Source organism: Gymnoscopelus microlampas (assembly GCF_963454915.1).
Source record: "Gymnoscopelus microlampas genome assembly, chromosome: 23".
Classification (NCBI taxonomy): domain Eukaryota; kingdom Metazoa; phylum Chordata; class Actinopteri; order Myctophiformes; family Myctophidae; genus Gymnoscopelus; species Gymnoscopelus microlampas.
Genome location: NC_139960.1, coordinates 25131141 through 25156525, shown reverse-complemented (window position 1 = coordinate 25156525; position 25385 = coordinate 25131141). Strand labels below are relative to the sequence as shown.

The 25385-nt window shown below is 42.6% G+C and overlaps 1 protein-coding gene across 1 annotated transcript in view; it reads right to left on the bottom strand.

The window, feature by feature from the left end:
• Nucleotides 1–247: 247 nt before the first annotated feature.
• The window catches only part of LOC311039850 (calcium-activated potassium channel subunit beta-4-like), a gene marked incomplete at both ends in the record, with an annotated part of 39841 nt that continues 14703 nt past the window's right edge, over nt 248–25385 (bottom strand). Inside the window, 2 exons of the mRNA XM_084049855.1 lie at nt 248–566; nt 13431–13558. Coding sequence (XP_083905981.1) covers nt 248–566; nt 13431–13558 — 447 coding nt within the window. The remainder of the gene's footprint in view (nt 567–13430; nt 13559–25385) is intronic.

Sequence of the window (25385 nt, the reverse complement as noted above, 5' to 3'; positions counted from 1 at the left end):
TGGCTTAAATCTACAGGTATCAAGGAGGATGTGTTACATATCCCCCCGCATCCTCTCCTCAAACTGCTGCTGGTTTTATTAAGGCCCAACAAACAAAGCAGACAGAACAGCCTTTCTAAATCTAGCACATTCTGCCTCGAAAAGCAAGAGGCCGTGAATTAAGACTTTGAGACATGCCGCTTTCCTGCAAGGCTCTGCACTGACATTCTCAGGTTCACTCAAAGTTCTAGGTCTTATCTTTTGGTTCCTAGTGTTCTCTGTCACGGCGTCGTACAGGCACAGCAAACAGCGGCAGGGTCCTACAGGTAGACGAGGACTCCGGGTCAGGCGACGCGGCTAGGGGGCCTGGCTTGTTGCCGTGATCAGAGGCCACTCTCCCGAGGTCCTGGTAGGCCTCATATGAACACTTCCTCTTCTGCAGGGCCTCGGCTCGCGCGGCCAGGGAGCGTGCACACACCGTCAGCAGCACAATGAGCGTGCCCACAAGGAGGGAGACCGTTGGCCATAGGACACAGTGCAGGAGGACACTGGCATCATGGGAACGGCGCCACAGCACATCGTCTGGTCTGAAACCACAACAGCAATAAATTAACGAAAAGGTAGTGGTGCAGTTCACAGGGAGGTCAAGTTAATGCAAAACAAAATAGAAAATGAAATAATAAATCACAACATTGACTTCTGAAGTTTGTGGATGTGCAAGAAAAAGTAACACCAGGAGAGTAGACTGTGAATCGCTGAAAGAGGAAGTTAAGATATCCCGGTCTGGAATGCGGTATTAGAGTAGCCTTAAGAGCCCATTATACTTGGTTGCACACCGGTGTTGTTCAGCGAAATTAGCAGATCTACAGCTCACAACTGGTGTGCAACTAAGTATAAGTCACCCTTTAACATCATCATGCTTGTTTCTTAATTCAGGAATGTTCACTAAAAGTGAGTATTAATTCTTTGTGCACAGGCATACAGGTATCAGAATTTAAAATACTGCAGCAGTAGCTCAAAAGGTAGAGCATCCACATGGTTCCCCCTGGGTTATAGTGGAGGAGCTTAACTCCATTTTTTTACATTATTGAAACGAAGCGGATAAAAGCGCCACATTTTTTATGAGGCTTCTTTAGGACCTACTGATGGATTCTAGCCTTGGGTACCAAACTTTATTTTGAAAAGTATCCATACAATTATCCATATCAATATCCATAAAAAAAAACAGGCCGATTCACTTTTTGGCCTATAACTCTTGAACCGTAGGTCATAGCATCAAAAGTCTTTTTAATTTGTGGGAGGGTCCGTTTGGAAAAAAATGGCACAAATCATGAACACGGCCTCCTATCTGCCCAAATTCGTATCATTGATGGGCCACAAATAAACACAGAGCCAATGCTATTTCATTTCCACCCATAGGGGGCGCAACACATTCTACAGATATCACTGTTTTTGCACCAAATTAAGTACAAATTGTCTTGTGAGTCAAACATTTGCAATTGCAAAGTGGTGAACAGTCCAAATTTGATTTGCCACATTTGCAGGTGGAACAGTCCCCTTTACAAGAGCATTTGATCAGCTCTCTGCATGCTCTGGAGACTTCTGGAATTGTCATCCAAACTGGCACCCATGCCTCCGATTCCTTGGTCCATCCATATTCATGTGGGGAAGGAATAACTTGTTCTGTTTGTAGGCTGGTCGCCCAGATACCTGCTTGATAAACTGCCCGCTTAACATGCTGAAGTAGTGCATCTTGGGTGGGTGGCAGTTTCTCCATCGACCTATTCCCATGACAGAAGAGATCTTTTCTAGTCTGGTTGATGGAGATCAAAGGACTGGATTTGTCATACAGGATAACTGTCAGTCTCTCAAGCTTCTGGAACTGCTGACTGTCAACATTCAGCAGCTGGAAGGGATGTTTGGCCAGACTGACAAGAATAGGCTTGCCAGGCATGCCAAGCTGACTTTTTGCCCTTACTGTGGAAAGCAGATGTTGTGTCACAACCTGACAATGCATGGAACATAGGCAGAGCACGAGATTTTGGCTCCCCCAGAGATTTACACATGATGTTGATGTGGTAAAATCTGTATTTTTTGCCCATACCAAAAGCCACCCAGATGTCAGCCAAAGATTCAATCGAAACTAAATCATGGAACAATCCTGCAAGGATCACTATGACATCAGTGTCCACAGTACGCACTAGGATCGTTTTTGCTCCTTGCTCCAGTGCATGCCGTACATTAACTAGAATCCTGGTGTCTGCCTCTTCATGATTGCAACAGGTCATGGTACTACTGGAACCAAAAGACGACACAGCTTGCCCTGATGTGACATACACAGCTTTGGATGGTGGCCAGTTGAACGTTTAAATCCTGGAAGTCAAAAAGGCAAACAGCTCCTTCTTGTTTGTTGGGTCTCAAAGAAAATCCATCCAATTGCCTGGTAGCTTTGTCTGACCTGACACTTTCCTGCGAACACCTTGTCCTCTCTTTTCGTGGGTGGACTCCTTCAAACTATCTGGGATATATGTGTCTCATACAACATCCAACCGCTTGGTTTCCTGCAGCTGCTTCAGCAGATAAAAGGGATGAAAACGTCATCTGCATACTCATCAAATGCTTTTTCTTTGAAGCCAATTACAGGAAAACAGTATGGAATATCAAAAGCCTGTTGCACGGTCATTGTCACATGACTCACAAGACCATTTGTACTTAAGTTGGTGCAAAAACAGTGACATTTGTAGAATTTGTTGCGCCCCCTATGGGTGGAAGTGAAATCGCATTGGCTCTGCGTTTATTAGTGGCCCCTCAATGATCAACATTTGGGACAGATAAGATGCTCTGTTCATGATTTGTGCCATTTTTGCCAAACGGACCCTCCCACAAATTGCAGAAGCCAATCGTAGCCAATCCGAAGGGAATATGAAAAATCTGACTGATAAATCTTGATCACATGACCAAAGACAAAGAGTGTGTGCCGATTTGTGTGAGTTTTGGACCAAATTTGTAGGAGTAATAGCAAAATATGTGTTTTGAAGATAACGCAAAATGGCGGAAAATCTTGAAATCGGAAATGGGCGGGACCTATATGGGAAGTTGCGTCATGATCCAAGGAGTCCAGGGAAAAAGGAGCAAAAACGATCCTAGTGCGTACTGTGGACACTGATGTCATAGTGATCCTTGCAGGATTGTTCCATGATTTAGTTTCGATTGAATCTTTGGCTGACATCTGGGTGGCTTTTGGTATGGGCAAAAAATACAGATTTTACCACATCAACATCATGTGTAAATCTCTGGGGGAGCCAAAATCTCGTGCTCTGCCTATGTTCCATGCATTGTCAGGTTGTGACACAACATCTGCTTTCCACAGTAAGGGCAAAAAGTCAGCTTGGCATGCCTGGCAAGCCTATTCTTGTCAGTCTGGCCAAACATCCCTTCCAGCTGCTGAATGTTGACAGTCAGCAGTTCCAGAAGCTTGAGAGACTGACAGTTATCCTGTATGACAAATCCAGTCCTTTGATCTCCATCAACCAGACTAGAAAAGATCTCTTCTGTCATGGGAATAGGTCGATGGAGAAACTGCCACCCACCCAAGATGCACTACTTCAGCATGTTAAGCGGGCAGTTTATCAAGCAGGTATCTGGGCGACCAGCCTACAAACAGAACAAGTTATTCCTTCCCCACATGAATATGGATGGACCAAGGAATCGGAGGCATGGGTGCCAGTTTGGATGACAATTCCAGAAGTCTCCAGAGCATGCAGAGAGCTGATCAAATGCTCTTGTAAAGGGGACTGTTCCACCTGCAAATGTGGCAAATCAAATTTGGACTGTTCACCACTTTGCAATTGCAAATGTTTGACTCACAAGACAATTTGTACTTAATTTGGTGCAAAAACAGTGATATCTGTAGAATGTGTTGCGCCCCCTATGGGTGGAAATGAAATAGCATTGGCTCTGTGTTTATTTGTGGCCCATCAATGATACGAATTTGGGCAGATAGGAGGCCGTGTTCATGATTTGTGCCATTTTTTTCCAAACGGACCCTCCCACAAATTTTAGAAGCCAATCGTAGCCAATCTGTGGGAATATGAGAAATCGGACTGATACATCTACATCACATGACCAAAGACACAGTGTGTGCCGATTTGTGTGCATTTTGGATTTAATTTGTAAGAGTAATTATAAAATATATGTGTTTTGAAGATAACGCCAAATGGCGTAACATTTTGAAATCGGAAAAGGGGCGGGACCTATATGGGAAGTTGCGTTGTGATCCAAGGAGTCTAGGAAAAATATATTTTTGATGCTATGACCTACGGTTCAAGAGTTATAGGCCAAAAAGTGAATCGGCCTGTTTTTTTTAATGAATATTGATATGGTTAATTGTATGGATACTTTTCAAAATAAAGTTGGGTACCCAAGGCTAGAATCCATCAGTAGGTCCTAATGAAGCCTCATAAAAAATTTGGCGATTTTATCCGCTTCGTTTCGATTATCTTGTTAAGCTCTCCCACTATTAGTGTTGCTTGCCTTTATGTCTGGGGACTAAGGATGGAAATTAGCAATCTCGCTAAATCCAGTATATTTACATTACATCATGTATGTACATTAATATGTGCTGTCCCGTCCAAATAAACAAATAAAGTAAAGTAAAGTAGTGGGTTAGTGTCGAAGTGTCCTTGAGCAGAACCCGTACAGTATGTGCTCCCGATAAGCAAATTGATGCCTTGCATGGTTGCTTCCGCTGTCGTGTATGGGTGAATGTAATGCACATTGTAAAGAGCTTTTGGATAAGGCGCTATATAAAGGCACCATTTTATGGGGTTAGAACAGACTCAAAATTATCTGTATCCGTGAAAGCAGATTTGTACTCGTAGAGACAATTCGCAACAAACAGTCTGTAAGTGTAAATCAGATTTGTACTTGTAAAGTGCAATTCGTAACTCAAATATCAACATTTGTAACTCAAATATCAACATTTGTAACTCGTGTATCAACATTTGTAACTCGTGTATCAACATTTGTGTGTCAACTTATACATTTTAGAAGGAGATTTATTTGTGACTTTCCACCGATTTGTGTGAGTAATTATGAGACTCTTTTACCACACTGTTTTGTCATATGATTCGTAACTTGTAAAAAATAAAATCACCTATTTATGCAGAGTCATTTGTATTTGTGTATCTAAATGTACAACTCGTAAATCAACATTTGTGTGTCAACTTAAGACATTATAAACGCAAATGTAGCTGTGACTAATTTTGAGACTATGCTGGTGTTCAAACAGTCTCATATATATTCGTATCTGTAAATAAGATTTGTACCTATTTTCACATTTGTAACTCAAATAACAACATCTGTATGTCATATATGAACATTTGTAAGTCAACTTTGAAATTTTTGAAAACTAAATGTAGCTGTTAATGTACACGGATCTGTGTGACGAATTATGAGACTGTTGTCCCGTGTTAAATGCAAACAGATCTGTGACTCGTGTTGGGAGCAGTACCGAGTGCCTCCGCTAGATGGCGGCCATGCGCCACTGGAGCTAGCCCGGATGTGACGTTACCGTGCTATGGGCTATGCTATGCTAAGTGCCTTTAGCGCGCAGGTGACGGTCATGATACGATCAGCATTAAATTAATGTGGCTGAATCAGCTCCGTTCCGTCAGCAACGATAGGACATCCGGTTTTGGAGCTAGCAACAATAAGGTTTCCGGTTGCCTTCAAAATAAGATCACGCAATTGTAATGTTTTTTAAAAGACACAAATCTATTTTAAAAATACATTTATGATGTGTGTCTTTTAAATGGCACATACTAGAACACTTCTAATTGCCAGGTTTTTTTTTAAAGACACACATTTATTGAAGAAATACTTTTATGATGTATGTCTTTTAAATGGCTTAAACTAGAGCAGTGGTTCTCAAACTTTTTCATGTCAAGGACCCCCAAATTGATATATATTTGTATTATATTATTATTTGTATTATATTTGAAAATATCTTGTGCCAGGGACCCACAGAAGAGAAGATTTGTGTTGCAAATGAAAAAGTTCAAAAGAATTTCAAGATTTTTCAAAAATGTTAAAAAATGGCAGATCTACAAGCTCGCAGCACGGCACGAAGTGATGCGCTGCGAGCTTGTAGATCTGCTATATTTAAAATAGCGAACTTATAAATGGATAAAGTGGTTAACTACTTTTTCTGGGGACCCCCTGGAACCATCCCAAAGACCCCTGGGGGTCCCCGGACCCCACTTTGAGAACCAATGTAGGCCTACTATAGCACTTCTAAGTGAGGTTGTTCCAGATTTAAATTGGCTATTGATCCCCATTAAATGTGCACAGTTTCTGATCCTGTTTTGCACTTGGATATTGTGTTCATTTGTGTGTGTTAGATATATGTATTTTCTTTTTGAAAATTATTATGATACAATATTGTTTATTTGCAGGAGCAAAAGAACAATGATAAAAGCAACAATAAATATGCTACAAATAATAATAGTAGATGCAGTGCAGATAAGATAAATACAAAAAAAGTATAGGGTTCATTAAGTTGATCTCACCTATTTAAAACATAAAATACAATACAAATAAGAATGTAATCAGAAAAATACATTTAAAACGTATATTATTTACCGACATACATACAACATGGACACAGTATAAAAAGAAAAGATTAAAGACATATTGGTAGATTTGTAGTATATGTGCTGTTCCATAACTGAGCGCCCCTGAACTTGATAGAAAAACAAAATGGTGGGCCGCCCAGTGCGGCCAGAGGTCAGAAAAGTGCCCCTACGAGGGGGCACGGTGGCGCAGTCGGTAGCGCTGTCGCCTCACAGCTAGAAGGTCCTGGGTTCGATTCCCGCCGGGGACGCTGTGGGCGCTGGGGGCGTGTCTTCTCCTCCGTGTCATCAGCGCCCATACCCTTGGTGGGGTTGATGAAAGGGCCTACTCTGTGTGGAGTTTGCAAGTTCTCCCCGTGTCTCCTAGGGTAGTTAATACCCTCACAAAAACATGTAGTAATCCTGGTCACTATACTGCCCCCCCCTGGTCAGCCGGGGCGCCTGATGGAGGGGAAGGGAACTGGTTGGAATAACGTGTTCCTTCCACGCGCTACGTCCAACCAGGGAAACTCTCCCCTGTCAGGTGACAAGAAGGTCAGTTGGCTCTCATGCATTGAAGGAGGCATGAGCTCGGCCCTGGCCTCCCTAGGCTGGTGGGGGGAGTGTAGTGCCCAGGATCACTTAGCAAATTGGCACCGGGTGTAAAAAGGGTTACAAAATCGTGGGATAAAAATTAAGAAAGAAGAAAAGTGCCCCTAAGCCGGACGGGTGTGAAATAAAAAGTGGTGGGCCGTCCAGTAAGGTCAGAGGTCAGAAAAGTGCCACTTTTAGACAATAGTGGGCGCTGCACAGGAGACGGCTCCGCGAGGCAACACTTTGAACAGACGCACGCGTTCAGGGAGACCTCCTCTACGACACCACACTCTCCGCTAAGCCGGACGGGGCTCAAACAAAATGTGGCGGGCCGTCCAGGGAGGTCAGAGGTCAGAAAAGTGCCAAAAAGTGCCGCTTTCAGACAATAGTGGGCGCTGCACAGGAGACGGCTCCACGAGGCAACACTTTGAACAGACGCACGCGTTCAGGGAGACCTCCTCTACAATACCACACTCTCGGATAAGCCCGAGAGGTGTAAAAAAATGTGTGGCGGACCGTCCAGTGAGGTCAGAGGTCAGAAAAGTGCCAAAACATATACATATACAGTCTATGGTCTCAACATTTCACTTCTTGTACCTGTATTGAGTAAGTGACAAATAAATCCCTCTTGATTCTTGTTCAGATTAGTTCCAGAGTTCTCTTTGAAAATGTCACACATTTTGAAATGGCTCCACATCCATTGCCTGATTGATATTAAGCTGGTAGGTACACAAGATTTTTCAGGCAAAGCAGGTCATTTCCAATGAAAGGAGCCCCAAGTGTGTCATCCACAAAGCTGTTTAATATGTGGCACACGTCTGTCATAGAAAATTGCCGAGACACTAATGACACCACCTGAGTGTTGGCAACATTGAGTTTCTCAAGCGCTTTTTTAAACAATGCTGGGGACTGCGCTGCTGCTGCTGCTAGCCGTGTGTGACATTTTTGGAAAGCAGATGTCTGTTTTAGAAATGTTAGTATTGGTAATGGTATGGCTTCACACATATTGTGATTTGGTCTTTCATTGCAAAAAAACACATCCACATCATGGCCAATATCTTCCAAATTGTCCTCTATTGTGATGCCAGCATTAAGTGGTGCATCATTACATTTCACATAGAAATAAATGCACCCATGTGGTTTTGCCACTTGCAATGAATTTGCTGGTTGGAGGATCTTTATATTTGTATCATCTGCTTTAATTACAACATTGTCATAAACCAAATGTGCCCAGAGGTGTCCGGCTTTGGCCACAGAGCCTACATGACAAATGATTGAGCCCACTATTGTCTGAAAGCGGCACTTTTTGGCACTTTTCTGACCTCTGACCTCCCTGGACGGCCCGCCACATTTTGTTTGAGCCCCGTCCGGCTTAGCGGAGAGTGTGGTGTCGTAGAGGAGGTCTCCCTGAACGCGTGCGTATGTTCAAAGTGTTGCCTCGCGGTCGCGGAGCCGTCTCCTGTGCAGCGCCCACTATTGTCTGAAAGCGGCATTTTTGGCACTTTTCTGACCTCTGACCTCACTGGACGGCCCGCCACACTTTTTTTTACACCTCTCGGGCTTATCCGAGAGTGTGGTATTGTAGAGGAGGTCTCCCTGAACGCGTGCGTATGTTCAAAGTGTTGCCTCGCGGAGCCGTCTCCTGTGCAGCGCCCACTATTGTCTGAAAGCGGCACTTTTTGCCACTTTTCTGACCTCTTACCTCACTGGACGGTCCGCCACACTTTTTTTTACACCTCTCGGGCTTATCCTTAATTTATCTTACCTGCACTGCATCTACTATTATTATTTGTAGCATATTTATTGTTGCTTTTATCATTGTTCTTTTGCTCCTGCAAATAAACAATATTGTATCATAATAATTTTCAAAAAGAAAATACATATATCTAACACACACAAATGAACACAATATCCAAGTGCAAAACAGGATCAGAAACTGTGCACATTTAATGGGGATCAATAGCCAATTTAAATCTGGAACAACCTCACTTAGAAGTGCTATAGTAGGCCTACATTGGTTCTCAAAGTGGGGTCAGGGGACCCCCAGGGGTCTTTGGGATGGTTCCAGTGGGTCCCCAGCAAAAGTAGTTAACCACTTTATCCATTTATAAGTTCGCTATTTTAAATATAGCAGATCTACAAGCTCGCAGCGCATCACTTCGTGCCGTGCTGCGAGCTTGTAGATCTGCCATTTTTTTACATTTTTGAAAAACCTTGAAATTCTTTTGAACTTTTTCATTTGCAACACAAATCTTCTCTTCTGTGGGTCCCTGGCACAAGATATTTTCAAATATAATACAAATAATAATATAATACAAATATATATCAATTTGGGGGTCCTTGACATGAAAAAGTTTGAGAACCACTGCTCTAGTTTAAGCCATTTAAAAGACATACATCATAAAAGTATTTCTTCAATAAATGTGTGTCTTTAAAAAAAAAACTGGCAATTACAAGTGTTCTAGTATGCGCCATTTAAAAGACACACATCATAAATGTATTTTTAAAATAGATTTGTGTCTTTTAAAAAACATTACAATTGCGTGATCTTATTTTGAAGGCAACCGGAAACCTTATTGTTGCTAGCTCCAAAACCGGATGTCCTATCGTTGCTGACGGAACGGAGCTGATTCAGCCACATTAATTTAATGCTGATCGTATCATGACCGTCACCTGCGCGCTAAAGGCACTTAGCATAGCATAGCCCATAGCACGGTAACGTCACATCCGGGCTAGCTCCAGTGGCGCATGGCCGCCATCTAGCGGAGGCACTCGGTACTGCTCCCAACACGAGTCACAGATCTGTTTGCATTTAACACGGGACAACAGTCTCATAATTCGTCACACAGATCCGTGTACATTAACAGCTACATTTAGTTTTATAATTTCAAAGTTGACTTACAAATGTTCATATATGACATACAGATGTTGTTATTTGAGTTACAAATGTGAAAATAGGTACAAATCTTATTTACAGATACGAATATATATGAGACTGTTTGAACACCAGCATAGTCTCAAAATTAGTCACAGCTACATTTGCGTTTATAATGTCTTAAGTTGACACACAAATGTTGATTTACGAGTTGTACATTTAGATACACAAATACAAATGACTCTGCATAAATAGGTGATTTGATTTTTTACAAGTTACGAATCATATGACAAAACAGTGTGGTAAAAGAGTCTCATAATTACTCACACAAATCGGTGGAAAGTCACAAATAAATCTCCTTCTAAAATGTATAAGTTGACACACAACTGTTGATACACGAGTTACAAATGTTGATACACGAGTTACAAATGTTGATACACGAGTTACAAATGTTGATATTTGAGTTACAAATGTTGATATTTGAGTTACGAATTGCACTTTACAAGTACAAATCTGATTTACACTTACAGACTGTTTGTTGCGAATTGTCTCTACGAGTACAAATCTGCTTTCACGGATACAGATAATTTTGAGTCTGTTCTAACCCCATACCATTTACCATTTACAAGAATGATGGCCAACTGTATGCTGAATCGCCGGCACATTTCACTGCAGCCTTCACTTATAAAGTGGGGTTAGCATGCTTATTCATGTCCTGCAGAGTTAAAGAAGACAGGTCAGCAGGCAGCGGCATCTATGAATAATAAACGGTTAAAGCTGACAGATTTAGGGTGGCTCCCAGACTACACTTCTATCGCTTCAGGTAAGTTTATCCCTGCTCCACTCAAAGAAAGCTCCTTTGTACGCAATGGAATGCGGTATACTTAGTATAAGGTAATACTGCTAGATGCTAAACATATGTAATGGATTACAAATTACATGATTACAGAAATCTAGATAAAACAGAGGGAAAAAAATCAGCTGGAGAGACAAAAAAAAATTATACATGTGTATTGTAGAGATTATTGGCCTGCCTTTGTCATTTCAGCACTTGCCTTCGTCTTGGGCAGATGAAGGATCCTGAGGATGGAAACCAATTAAGGCCAACAAATAAAGGCCAAGCAATAATTTGTTTATTACATACCCATAGGCTTATTATAAATAGGTAACATGTATGAGGGAATGTCCTGGCAAACTAAATAACAGCCCTGCTGGGAGTTCCCAACAGTGTGGGGAGGGAGTTGGCTGAAAACATGGCCGGCCACGCCATTATAAAGCAATGCTATGAACTCATACTCCAGTGACTCCTCAGCTGTGAATTTTACCAAAGCAAACCAGCAACTGTGTTTGGCAGCTGAGATTTGACCATGTTTGAAAAGGTGAGTTCCATCGGCGATGATGGAATTGTTTAGGTCCCACATGGTGCCAGTTCAGCATACAGTGGCATTTTAGCCTGTGCTAATTGGTAGGCTGTCAGATTATCCCTAGGGAAGATAAACCAGCTGACCCCTCTTGGTCCTTTTATCATCCCCTAAGCCAGGGGAAATATTGGCTTGGTATGTGACACTATATTTACTTTATATACGCAAGTATATACGATAGTCAGCACAGGATGGATTATGAATTCAAATATGAAAGTGATTGCAAACAAAATAAGAATATAATCTGTCTATGCGATTAAAAGCTGCTGTTGAAAATAGAAGTTAATAATCTGGTTAGACGAGGATATGACCCCTGGACACCTTTGAGGGAAAAAAAGAGACATTTTCATTTTCAGACGACAGGAGTCACCTGCCTGGGGTCAAGGTGCCACGAAACCTACCAGTAAGACTCCCTAATCGGGAGATAAGCGACCGTAGGTCACATGTATACAGAAGAGGGCTGTAACGGCGATTGGTTCGTAGTTGTGTGGGCAGAGTGTGTTTATAGGGGAAAGGAGGGATTGTTTGTGGGGGGCAAGCCCCCGAGTTACGGCATTTTATGTGAGCTGCAGTGGCAGGGGGTCCTCCACTGGGGGCGCCACCACTTTTGCATCCGTTCTGGAGCACCAGGAGTGGGTGGTCCCCGGGAATGCCCCGTGAGCAGCCCCGTTGGGGTGGTCATTTGGTAATTTGTCCACATGTGCTCATTTTTTACACTTGGGGGTCCCCGAGGCAGCTGGGGGTCCCTGGAGCTCCGGGGGTCCTTGGAGGGTGTAGTTTGGCAGGTAAGGAGTGTGTGTGCAAAATGTGGCATGGATCGGGGCAACGGGTGCGGAGATATGAGCAGGGCAAAAGTGTGACGTGTGTGACGGAGTGACGGAGTGACGGACGGACACCTGGAGCAGCTTTCTGTAGTAAGTGCGACCTACGGTCGCAATCAAACACTCACATCACAACTGGGTCTTCATGTGACCTTCCAGACCACTGGTTGCCAGGGACACCTGGTGTCCCTTGGTAACAATGGATTATATCACACCTCCTCTACTTCCAACAGCCTTTAGCACTGAAATAGATGATATTGCACTCTGTGGAAGGGGTGGGCATAAGCAGACACAAATGGAGGAAAAATGAAAACTAGAAAAATGTGCTCATGAGCACAGATCTCAGCCAAGCCAGGTAGTAGAAGTCAATCTTAGCCAATCAGGATGAAATATGAAAAATCGGACAGGTCCGTCTTGATGACATGACTATAGAGATAATGTGTACCGATTTGCGTGATGTTTGGACAAAATCTGTCGGAGTAATATAAAAAAATGTGAAGACAAAATTGCCCAACAACATCATGAAAATATATACCACAATGGCAAAATGTACAGTAGTTGTGTTTTCCATCATGTACATATAAGGCCCCAATGCCTCACACACCCTGAGAATACACTTGAACAATCATAATCATGTTATGATATTACATATCGTCACTGTCAGGTGGTCCAAAACCGTTACTTTTCAGGAAATGGGGAAAAAAAGAATCTGTGTTCCAATGGATCCAGTGTAGTTATTAAGTCACAAGCTCTTTGTTAAAACTTTTTCATTGGCTCAATGTTTATAAACAGACAGACAAAAATATTTTCATACATACAGTATAGTCCCTGACTATGTACTGTATATAGCTTATGTGTAGCATGTATGTTTCTGTACCTGTGCACACAGTGCTTATCCCATTAAAACCGGGAAAGCACCTGTGTCATTTCAGATTTTTGTGTTGGCTATTCAGAATAGCAGATATACAAGCTCACAGCAAACTTGTAGATGAGCTATTTTTGAACATTTTTGAAAAATCTTGAAAGTGTGAGAACTGCTGATTTAGAAGACATTGAATCGGCCTCGGGTCTTGATGGGTTATATCATGTAAACGTGTGTGTGTGTGTGTGTGTGTGTGCGTTGGATCACCTCCTTTGCTGGTTGAAGAAGCAGGTGAAGGCCTGGGTGCTGACTTCCTTGGTGAAGTAATCCTCCCACATCAACACGCTGTCTCTGTTCTTCTGGTTGTCTCGCTCACAGGGGGGGACATAGGAACACTGGAGACACACACACACACACACACACACACACACACACACACACACACACACACACACACACACACACACACACACACACACACACACACACACACACACACACACACACACACACACACACACACACACACACACACACACACACACAACTATACTTGTGAGGACATCTACATTTTAGGACAGTGGTTCCCAAAACTGTGAAAATAGAAGATCTACAAGCTCACAACACGTCGCTTCGTGGCGCATTGCGAGCTTGTAGATCTGTTATTTTCACTATTTATTTTTTATTTTTTTGTTTATATTTATGAAATACTTAAACAATACAACTAAGTATAAATGAGGCATAACTCCAATCCAAACCAGTAAAACTAACCTCTAAAAGTCAAATCCTAAACCGAATCTTTCCCTGATTGTAAGCCTAACCATAAAACCACCATTTCTTTTTGTGAGGACCAGGAAAATTGTCCTCACAACATCAAACATCTCAAATTCTACTATACTTGTATAGTAGAATATAGTAGAAAATATAACATATTTATAGAGATAGATGTATGCTAAAGTCTTCAGTAAATGTGCTATGTTTGTTCATGTGACTCTCCCAATGTTTTTTCAATACCAAATAAACATGAGTAATCCATCATTTCTGACATTCATATTTGACATGGCAGGCATGACGATATGCCTGAGATATTCTTCCATCGTGACCGTGACCTACTGTGTCACGTCTTTGGCTAGTCCCTTTGTCTGAGGTCTTCAGCCAGTAAGCTCCGGCTGGAACCGGCTGATATATCTGAATCCGCCATCTGCGTTTGGTTTTGTTGGTTTTTGTTTGGCATTTCTTCCCAGACCTTTAATTACTCAACTTAAGCCAATATCGAATGGATTTTGGACATCTCTAAAAGTCACGCTGACCGAATCTTTTCAGTTTCTCTGAACACAATGTCAACTCCCCGGCCGGAACTCTGACGTGATGTGTTCTTTTGAATCTGAACATTCAGTCTGGTACACCCATGTGGGAGCTTATGGTTCTGACTGAAAGGTTACAGATGACCATTTACAATAACCATATTCTAATCCAAAAAGCACATGTAATAGAAAGTCACACGTCTAAACCAAGTGATACAGTAGGTGACTTTAAGTTAAGGAGAGAGAACTGGTGTTAAAGCACCCAAAACAATAACTTATTTTCTATCAATTACACACCCCATGAAGCATTGAATTCATTCGATTTTTTAGTTTTTATCGCATTCCAGAGACAATAATCTAATAACCGGCGGTCTCTCCGGTAGGAGACTCCTTTTTGTCTCGTACCGGATAATTAGTATTTTTATTATTATCATCAAATTATTGGCTCAGGAATGTGACAAAAACAAAAAAAACTCCATGAATTCAATGCTTCGTGGGGTGTGTAATTGATAGAAAATACTTTATTTTTTGGGTGAACTACTCCTTTAACTGGTGTTGCTGTGTTATTCCAGTGTAAGCCCATGACAGTGAGTAATTCATATCCAATCTGACATATTTATCTGTATGTGGCTCTATGTGGCTTATAACCTAATGTACTGTATATCATTGGTTCTCAAAGTGGGGTCCTTGAGGGGGGTTCCAGGGGGTCAACCAGCAAAATGAGTTAATATAGGGTCACAATCATTTTAACCACCTTAACAATATTTTATACTTTTGCTATTCAAAACTAGCAGATATACAATCTCATAGCGTGGCACCGAGTGCATATCATTTTGGGGGTTCTTGACGTGAAAACGTTTGAGAACCACTGCTGTATGTAACATGATGGAGAATACCACAACTGGGCGGTTCACATCAGAAATGTGGACCTCTACGTGGACCCTACCATGGATCACAGACAGGGGGCACTGCAGCGTCAGGCACCCGGCCGGAACTAGTGGCAAGCAAAGTGACACATTGGGAGCCAACCCAAGCACAGCCAGGAAAGGAAGAGGCGCACCATATATGTACTGTAGATGCACTGAGGCGCGACAACGGAGCTAACAACACCGCAGAATTCAAGACCCTGACGCTAGACAGGAGGGTGTGGAGGGCAGTCCAGAGGTTCTCAACCTTTTCAGGCCGCGACCCCCCAAAAAAAACATATTTGAACTGGGGACCCCCCACCCTGACAAGCACTTGGAATTGTAGGAGTTGATGCATTACATTTAGTTTGGCTCGGTTCCACAGATAAATAACGCCTCGCAAAGCGAAGCGTTGTGCTTGTAGATCGGCTATTTTCAAATAAATTCCTCTTTCTTATATTAATTGACAATTTTTTTTTTTTTTTAGGTATTAAAAGTCCTTCAAGTGTCACTTCACTGTCATCTGGGGCCCCCCCAAAATCATACGGGGACCTCCCTTGGGGTCCCGACCCATAGGTTGAGAACCACTGGATTAGCCCACTCTCTCACATCGCATCATCGCATCCCACAAGTAGGTCTGTCACAATTATTACATAATCGCCTAATCGCAATTATTTGAGATAATCGCAATTATTTTCTGCATAATCATTAAATATGTCATATCTGCCCTGTTAACCTTTTGTTTACGAAGCCAGAAATGTATTTTTTATTCAGAATCTTCCAATAATGTTCAACAACAGAAAAACAATGAAATCGTTAATCGCAATTATTTGAGTGACAATTAATCAGAGTGATTATAGATCCACAAACAGTGGATGTTCTCTAATTGCACTTACTTGTGAATGTAATGGTGAAGTTTACTTACTAATTTCTCTAAGTTGGTGCACAGACAACATTTTTATTGTTAACCCATTAAGACCTGGAACGCACCTGTGTCATTTTTTGATTTGAGCTAAAAAGCATTATTTTACACTTTGGCTATTAAAAAATAGCAGTATACAAGCTCATAGCTTGTTAGCGCTATGAGCTTGTAGATCTGCTATCTTTGAAAAATAGTGAAAATGTGTGCAAATCTTTGAATATGCGTATTCTTTTAAAGCGAACATTTTTAACTCCAATCTTTGCTTCTGGGGGTCCCTGGAACAACATATTTTGAGATGGGGGGGTCCGCGGCCAAATACATATCATTTTGGGGGCCCTTGACAAAAAGTTTGAGAACCACTGATATAGAAACATACGCTTTTTAGAAAACTGTTGGGATTTAAAAGACATTTGTAGAATCGGCCTCAGGGTAATGGGTTAATTTATCTATGTGTACTGGCCATTTGTTTACATTTCTACAAGTGTAACCGAATGGACCCCTACGGGTCATTTGTTCACTCTCTTTGTTAAATTAAAAGAGGATTTTACTGTGTACCCCTTGGAGCCCCCTCAAGGACCCCAACCTGTCACGCCTCAACAACACCAAGAAGCCCTCACTATGAATATCACTTGACCCCTGGTCAAGCCGTTCCTCTATCATCTCAACACAGCAACGTGTTGTGAGCTTGTAGACAAATTGTCAACACAGGACGTTGCACGGCTTCATGTGGCAAGTAGCTCACTGATGTGAGTACCGTATCTATACTACTGTACATATTGAAGGCTTGTTCATACAGTATCTGTTCAATGTGAATGTACATGTATACTGTAGATGTAAATACAGTATGCATGGAGAATGTATACATGCATTATTTCTATAAAAGGTACATACAGTGGAAATTATTTTACTCTAGGACAAAAAAGGATCTATCAATCAAGGAACAGTTTTCTGCCTGGTTTGTCACACACACACAGTGACCGACAGACAACGTGCATAAACACGTGTCGTGTACACAGGGCAATGGGCACAGACATGGAATCTATTACGCACACACATGCACGCACACGCGCACACGCGCACACACACACACACACACACACACACACACACACACACACACACACAGGGAGGTTGATTGGCGCCCGGCCGGGGATGACTTCTCGGGGTAACATGTACTGTGTTCCTATGACAACGGTGTGATTTGCGCGGAGGGAGAACACGTTATCTGGTGATTGTGGAACTGAACTGCTGCTTCTCTTCTCTCTCTCTTTTTCCTTTTGTGATTCACCCCGCCAGTGGTTTGCCAGATTAGCCCCACACACACACACACACACACACACACACACACACACACACACACACACACACACACACACACACACACACACACACACACACACACACACACACACACACACACACACACCCTTCTAGACAGCTCGCCCCTAGGAGCTATGATGTAAAACAACAAAAAACGAGACTGTGAATAGACTTTTGTGTGTGTGTGTGTGTGTGTGTGTGTGTGTGTGTGTGTGTGTGTGTGTGTGTGTGTGTGTGTGTGTGTGTGTGTGTGTGTGTTCACCCTCCTCAGCGCAGACTGAATCAGCACTTCAGAGGAAAGTAATTACTGCAACTGTGACCGTCTGCCATTCTCTCAATCATTCTTTTTTCTTTTGTCATAGTTCAACCACTTGAACTCTAGCCTCCCTCTTCTGGGGGCAAATAGCTAATCTATAAGCACACAACACATCACAACACGAGTATAGTGTGTTTAAGTGGTCAATTTAATAAATGTGTGTGCATTCTTCTCTGTCTCATCTCTCCCTCCGTCTTTCTGTTTCTGTCTTCCATTCCGTTCGTCTCTTCATTGTTCCCTCTCCTTCCATCCATGTCTCTCACTCTCATCCATCCATCTCTGGTAAATGGCAGGTCACTACTGTTTTGAGCTCAGCAGACAATCATCCAAATGATCCTTTTCCCTCCAATCAGAGAAAGCCACAGATAATGACATTATAGTTGGGTCACATTGGCAAATGATAGTGGTTGCCATACCAACGGGCTGATGTAACCTCTGTCTGTCTGTCTGTCTGTCTGTGTGTGTGGTTATGAAGGGGGGGGTGCATGCGTGTGCGTGCTGCGCACGTGCATGGGTGTGTGTTTGTGTCCATGTGCCTGCCAATGTGAAAATCTTACCAATGTGTGCCTTTTTGTGTAGTCGTGCACAAGGTTGTGTCGATGTGTCAGTGTGTATCTGTCTTAGAAAGTGTTTTTGTGAGTGTTATATATGAGCACACAGTACAGTAAGTCTGTGTGGATATCATGTCATGCTATCACAAATGATATACTGTACAGTATGTCCCACATAAATTAAGCTCAGTTCAGTGGCCTTGTGGTTAGAGTGTCCACCCTGAGACTGAGAGGTCATTAATCCCCAGCCGAGTCATACCAAAGACTATAAACATTGTACCTATTGCCTTCCTGCTTGGCACTCAGCGTCAAGGGTTGGATTGGGGTTGAGTCCCTGCGACATTACATACAAGCGTCATGTCTGGGGGTGTACCTGTACATCACGTAACATAATAGCGTCATGTCCAGGGGGGCTACTTGTACATCATGTGACATACTGTACTAGCGTCATGCCCAGGGGGTGTACATGTAGGCCTACATCATGAGACATACTGTACTAGCGTCATGCCCAGGGGGTGTACATGTAGGCCTACATCATGAGACATACTAGCGTCATGTCCAGGGGGGCTACTTGTACATCATGTGACATACAGTACTAGCCTCATGTCCAGGGGGTGTACTTGTACATCAAGCTGCCTCACGCTAATGAAACGGGAGATAGGCTCCAGACCTATGGGCCATATGGCTGGGGAACGGTTGGTTCCCGAGGCTATTGACTACATACAGTAACCATGACTTTATGCCTCTCAGCCTCTGTGTGTGTGCAGCATATGTGCATGCGTGTTTGAGATGCTTTGAAAATGGACACATCCAGGAGGTCCAAGTCAATACTAGAGCCCTTGTCAAAACTAATGTTTTCCCTATTTTCCCTACTTCATCATAGAAGAGTGTCACACTAAAGTAGCGACAATAGCAGATCTACAAGCTCACAACTGTGAGCTTGTAGATCTGCTACTTCACTATTTAAAAATTATGCAATAAATGGATAAAAAACGTTTTTTACCTGACTACTCGTTTGCTTGCTCATTGAATAATTAAAGTTAAATGACCTTTACATATATTGAAGTTTATGTATTTAAATTGTTTATCAAAAAGTTGTGTTATCTTTATTCATGTGTTTGCTTAAAAGTTAAATGATTTCAAATAGAAACTTGTAGACTCAAATAGAAACAAACATAATAGATTTTGCACTTTTTTTTATCAGTCTGGTGTCTCCAAAATCGTGACCGGACCCCAAAATCTGGCATCGGTCGGTCTCTAATCAATACCTAACATGCGTTTAAACAACATCATGGTTGTGCTCAGCCCTCAGCGAAAGCCTGGCTCTTCCTAGCCCACAGTTTTATGAAGGTTTTCCCTGAGCAGTTCACTGGATCAGTATGACTTATGTCCCTCTGAAGCGGTACTATATCACAGAAAGAGTTGCCCAGGACCAGCATTAATCAAGGGAACAGACCGTGCTTCTGGTCGCATGAGCTCCTCAATCAACACTTGGTTATGAACCACAGGAAGACCATGTTTAACCTATGCTGCGTGTTCACTCCCATGATGCATCTTCAGGTTACAAAACACATTCTTGCTGTGTTAGTTTTCAAACTTAAATTTGTATTTCAAGGACCCCCAGTTTGGTATCACATGCAGCTGTATCCCCTCAAACCTAATCTATGTTCCACCGTGCGAAGGTGTTGCGCGCAGAAAACATCCGAGAACAGCAGACCTCCAAGCTCACAACGGTCACATCCGCGACGCGATATGAGCTTGTATGTCAGCTGTTCTCGGCGCGTAATACCGTTGCGGGGTGAAGTTTATATGTCTCGCTAGGAGCGTCTCACTAGCCAACATACAAGAGGAGGTTGAATGAACAGAAACCGGCGCTCCCCAAAACAACAGGTTTGGGGATCTGTTGGGAATTGATTAAATGAAACCGGCACGTGCAGTCTTGGTAAACAAGAAATCCGTCTATACTTCTTCCATTCCTTGTTTTCCCTCTACACCAAATCTCTTTGACAAACATAGCCAAGCCATAAGCTCAGACAGCTTGTAGATAGCTATTTCTGCTGAATTAGGGGAGCTATGTTATGGTGGAAACAAGACCGCAAGGACTTTTTTGGATGGACCTTTTAGACAAAGTATTTTAACTGTAATTGTGCTGTTTTACAATTTTGCCTAATAGAATATTCAATCAATCAATCAAAGCTGGTGTACATGTTGTTAAAAGATTCACACACGGAGGCGTTAAAGGAGTAGTTCATCCAAAAAATGACTTATTTTCTATCAATTACACACCCCATGATATTCCCCAGGTTCTATGTTCCCCGCTTACCTAACCCGGGCCTAACCCTAACCGGGGAACATAGAACCAGGGAACATAGAACCTGAGGAACATAGGGATGAACCCCTGACGGATGACCCTGGGACTCAAATTATTGGCACAGATACGGCAGCAGCCGCAGACTCACACACCTTGTTGTCCAATGTAACCAGGTCTTTACTGCCCCCTCAAAGGGATTCTCATTGCTCAGCAACGCCTCCATCAGGTCTTTGGCATGGTGTTGAAATTGTTGTTGAGATGCAGAGCCTTCCTTGTGATGAGGAAGTTCTTCCCAATCATTGTAGTGGTAAATTCCTCAATGTCATGGCTGATTTCTGGGCCAGTCAAGATCCACCATTCCAACATGCCAGGGTTCTCTGTCAGACCAATTATGCCACCAACCCCTTTCACCCTTTTGTTGGCTTGCTTGTGTGCCTGATCGATTGGTATGGATGAGAAACGCTGATTGCTTCGAGTTACCGTCTAGTGTCCATTCTCAAACTCTGCCTTGATGCTATCTGGGAGACGTTCCATATCTCTGATAAAGATTGGAATCCACCTGGAGTAATTCTGGTGATCAAGAGCAAAGAACAAAGGCACAAGCATCCGTAGGGTATTGACCTTGAGTTCGAACTTCCGTTCCCGATGTGCTCGGATAAACATGAATATGATCTGTTGGTACTTGTGTACAAGCAGCCAACATTTTTATGTTGGGCTCTCTTGGGAAACTACCACCACCCAATCGTCAAGGGCCATCTCAGTTCCACTGCCCTCATAGGCTCGCTTCAGAAGGCTGTTGATTACCACAACAGTAACTTGATGGGCATATCTTGTTCTCATTACATTGGATGCTTTCAGAAATTATGTGGCGGGTGCCTCTGACTTCACTAGCCCAGCTTCCTTCAAGGGTTCAGGCCATCCTGACCCACGCAGAAGATCTCCCATGGTGCTCCACAAAGCCATCTCAATGTGGAGCCCACCTAGCATCATCACAAACTTGTCTTCCACAAAAATGTCAGGGAAGGACCAATCCATTTTTTTGCCAGGTCATAGGGTGGTCCACAACCAACAGAGGGACTTGATGTGGGTTGAGGTGCTCAGTTGCCATTCTAACAGTTGTCCTTCTAACCAGTTCCATTCCAGGTCTAAATATTTCTGGGGTGGCTGCTTTGTGTGAAATATCATATTAGATATGCTCCAATCATATTTATTTTATTTTTTATACAATTACTCATTTACTCATTCATGATAACATAGGTATAGGCACCAACATCACCATTCTAGATTCAATAGGATAGCAGTTAGGTATAATTTGAAGTAATTCGATGTAAATTGGCAGCCGTCTTTATTTTTTCCATACCAGAATATTCAAAACATCGATATTTGAACTCCAGTTGTTCCTCACACAGTATTGACTTGATATAGCAATAAAGAAATGTATATTACACAGGAATTGTGGGAAAGTTAAGACAAGTGTCCCCACTAGGAGAGAAGGAGAGATGGAGAGAGGGAGAGAGGGAGAGAGAGACAAACTGAAAGATAGAAGAGATGAGAATAGTGACACCATGACAAATGACTTTATACGAGAGTCCAATGGAGTAAATCAAATTACCTTTCAGACACTGACAAACAGATGAATGCATTACACTTGTAAGGGCATTGAGTCATTGCTTATCATTGATTCCAAAGCCACACCTAACTCTATTTCCGACCATAAACCTAAAGCCTGGCACTACACTGGCCTCTTTTCAAAATGATGAATAGCGGTGCGACAGTTAATCCAACACCAATATAAAAAATACATTTTATTAAAATAATCGATTATTTCTCTAAAATAAAACATTTTTTTAATACAGTAGCAAAACTATAGCCATGCAAACTTTATCCTGTAGGATAAATGCAGCCAACATCATGCATCTTTATCCAATGTTGCTGGCTGCCATGGAATGTATAATATTAACATCAAAACAAGAGCCGTAGGTTACAGTATGTTAAGGGAGAAAGGATGACTTTAAGGCTATTCTATGAACTCCAGGTAAGTTTCATTTACCAAACAATTTAAGGTATGACTAGCTTTTAGTCTTTTGTTGACAGTAATCATCCTGCTGCATTTATAACTGTATTGTGGTCAGGCCTGAATCATTCTGCAGTTAACTATACATTGTTAACGTTGCAGAGCTATTTAATACAAGCTGCTCATTGTTGGTCAGCAGTCTTTGTGCCCCCCCGCCCCCCCTTGTGTGTCAATGGGATGACGCGTTCAAATGACGGAGTGACTTTTTTTGACAGACAAGTCGATTTGCTCAAATCTGAAGTTGTTAATGCCCTAATACGTACACACACACATCTAGATTAATCAAAGAAGTAATTTAATCACTAAGGAAATAATAGTTTCAGCCCTAACAATGAGTACCAAAATGTACATGCAATGACCATATTAACCCACACGTTAATGTTGGCTAACCATAAACATGGTTAATACAGTAAGTCGTGGATGTTTGGATTTCATTCATAATGTCAATTATTTTCTTACTTTTAAAATCAATCACGACTTAACATTAAAAATACAACAATATTAACGTAACTTTGACAAAAACTAAAGGCGGAATAAAGTTTGCTGTGTTGGATTAACTATCTCAAGCAAGTTTCAAGTGTCAGCAATTAGATTTTCAATGGACGGAATCCAGTAGCTAGCTCAAAAATCTGACAAACCATGGTATGATTGGGAAAATGGTTGGCATTAGTGTCAAGTATACTTCGAGTCATAGTCAATGAGCTGAACAAGACTTGCTGATTCACCACTGTCATTTTAACCAACTTTTATGAGGAAGAGAGAGTTAGATGGAGAGAATGGATGAACAATGTCATCAGATATTTTCTGATTGAAACAGTGATCTGTCTGTGTGTGTGTGTGTGTGTGTGTGTGTGTGTCTCTCTCCCCCCCTGGCTCCATGTTAATCTATTTAGTGGTGGAGACAGGCAGACAATCACAGATCAATGCGCGCGCACACCGCACGCAGCGCACAAGCACGCGCACGCACACACACAGAGAGAGAGAGAGAGAAAGAGAGAAGCAGAGAGCACACACATAAGTGTACACACACACAACCACAGCAGAACAGGCCATGAGATGATTTGTGTTAATGAGCTGTTTAACCACATGACCTATTGTCCCTATGGAACATTCAGCGAAAATAGCCGATCTACAAGCTGTGAGCTTGTAGATCAGCCATTTTTGGAAAAGATATTTGGTGTAGTGGTGGAAAAGGATGGGCCCTACTAGTATAGACCACTGGGGGACCCCGGTCAGCTGCGACGGAGGCGCACCGTCTCAAGCGAACTTGAGCCACGAGAGGCACCGCTAAGCTAAGGTGAACAGGTCGCCGTGCCGAACGTTGCGAAGTTCGCTTGAGCCGACTCAGCTCTGTCCGAGTTGTGTACCGATAGGCACAGAATTGTAAATCATGTTTTGGCGAGAGCGTTTGCCCCAACTGCCACTCAAAGTGGCCACTGTCACAGCACGTCCTTGTGTGTATAAGTGGTATAGGCTTTGGGATGACGCCGATCAGCCAAGTAAATATGTATTGTGTCAATTGAAGTGGTTAAATATGATTCTGAAGAGCTGTGGATTCTGACAGGTTTGTATTGATGTTGCCCACTGTACTGTCTTGTAAAAAAAAAAAAATCTTCCTTTTTTCAGAGAAACACAAAACGTCTTTGGCGCTGACTTCTGTTTGCCTGCTCCATTGCACCTAAACTTCCAGTCTGGATAAATGTTGTTTCCTCATTACAGTCCAATCAAAGGTTCTCTCTCCTTGACTGATCCAATCAGGAGAGAGAATGTCTGTGCTGTCATCCTGTCAGAACATGATCGATTTTATCTGTGTACAACAACACAGTGTGTGTGTGTGTGTGTGTGTGTGTGTGTGTGTGTGTGTGTGTGTGTGTGTGTGTGTGTGTGTGTGTGTGTGTGTGTGTGTGTGTGTGTGTGTGTGTGTGTGTGTGTGTGTGTGTGTGTGTGTGTGTGTGTGTGTGTGTGTGTGTGTGTGTGTGCGCGGCTGCATTTTCACCACTTAAACCAAATAAAACAAATCTCTTCACCAAAAATAAAAATAGCATAGCAACCTCGCAACCCAATCCCACAACGTGTCGCACCGCGTTGTGAGCTTGGAGATCAGCTACCCCCCCAAGAATAGGGACGCTAGGGTTCATGTGGTTAAATAAATAATTTGTCAAATAGTTTGTTTTCGAGCCTTGTTTTGACCTAGTTTGGATCTGCACTGCAGAGATTTCCCTTCTTACCATGTTGACAGACTGCCAGAGAGAGAGAGAGAGCGAGAGCGAGAGAGAGAGGGAGAGGGGACGGGGGGTTAAAGGGGTGTCTAGCTGGGCAGGGGATAGGGGAGAGGCTCTGAGGTCCAGAAACCTCTGCCTCGCAGCCTCGTTACAGTTAATTAGACACAGGAGGATGGAGGAGCAAGCAGGGGATATACATACGTACGTATGCATTGCACGCACACACGTGCACGATTGCACACACACAAGCATGCACACAAACTCACGCTCTCGGACACATGCACAAACCTGTCAGAG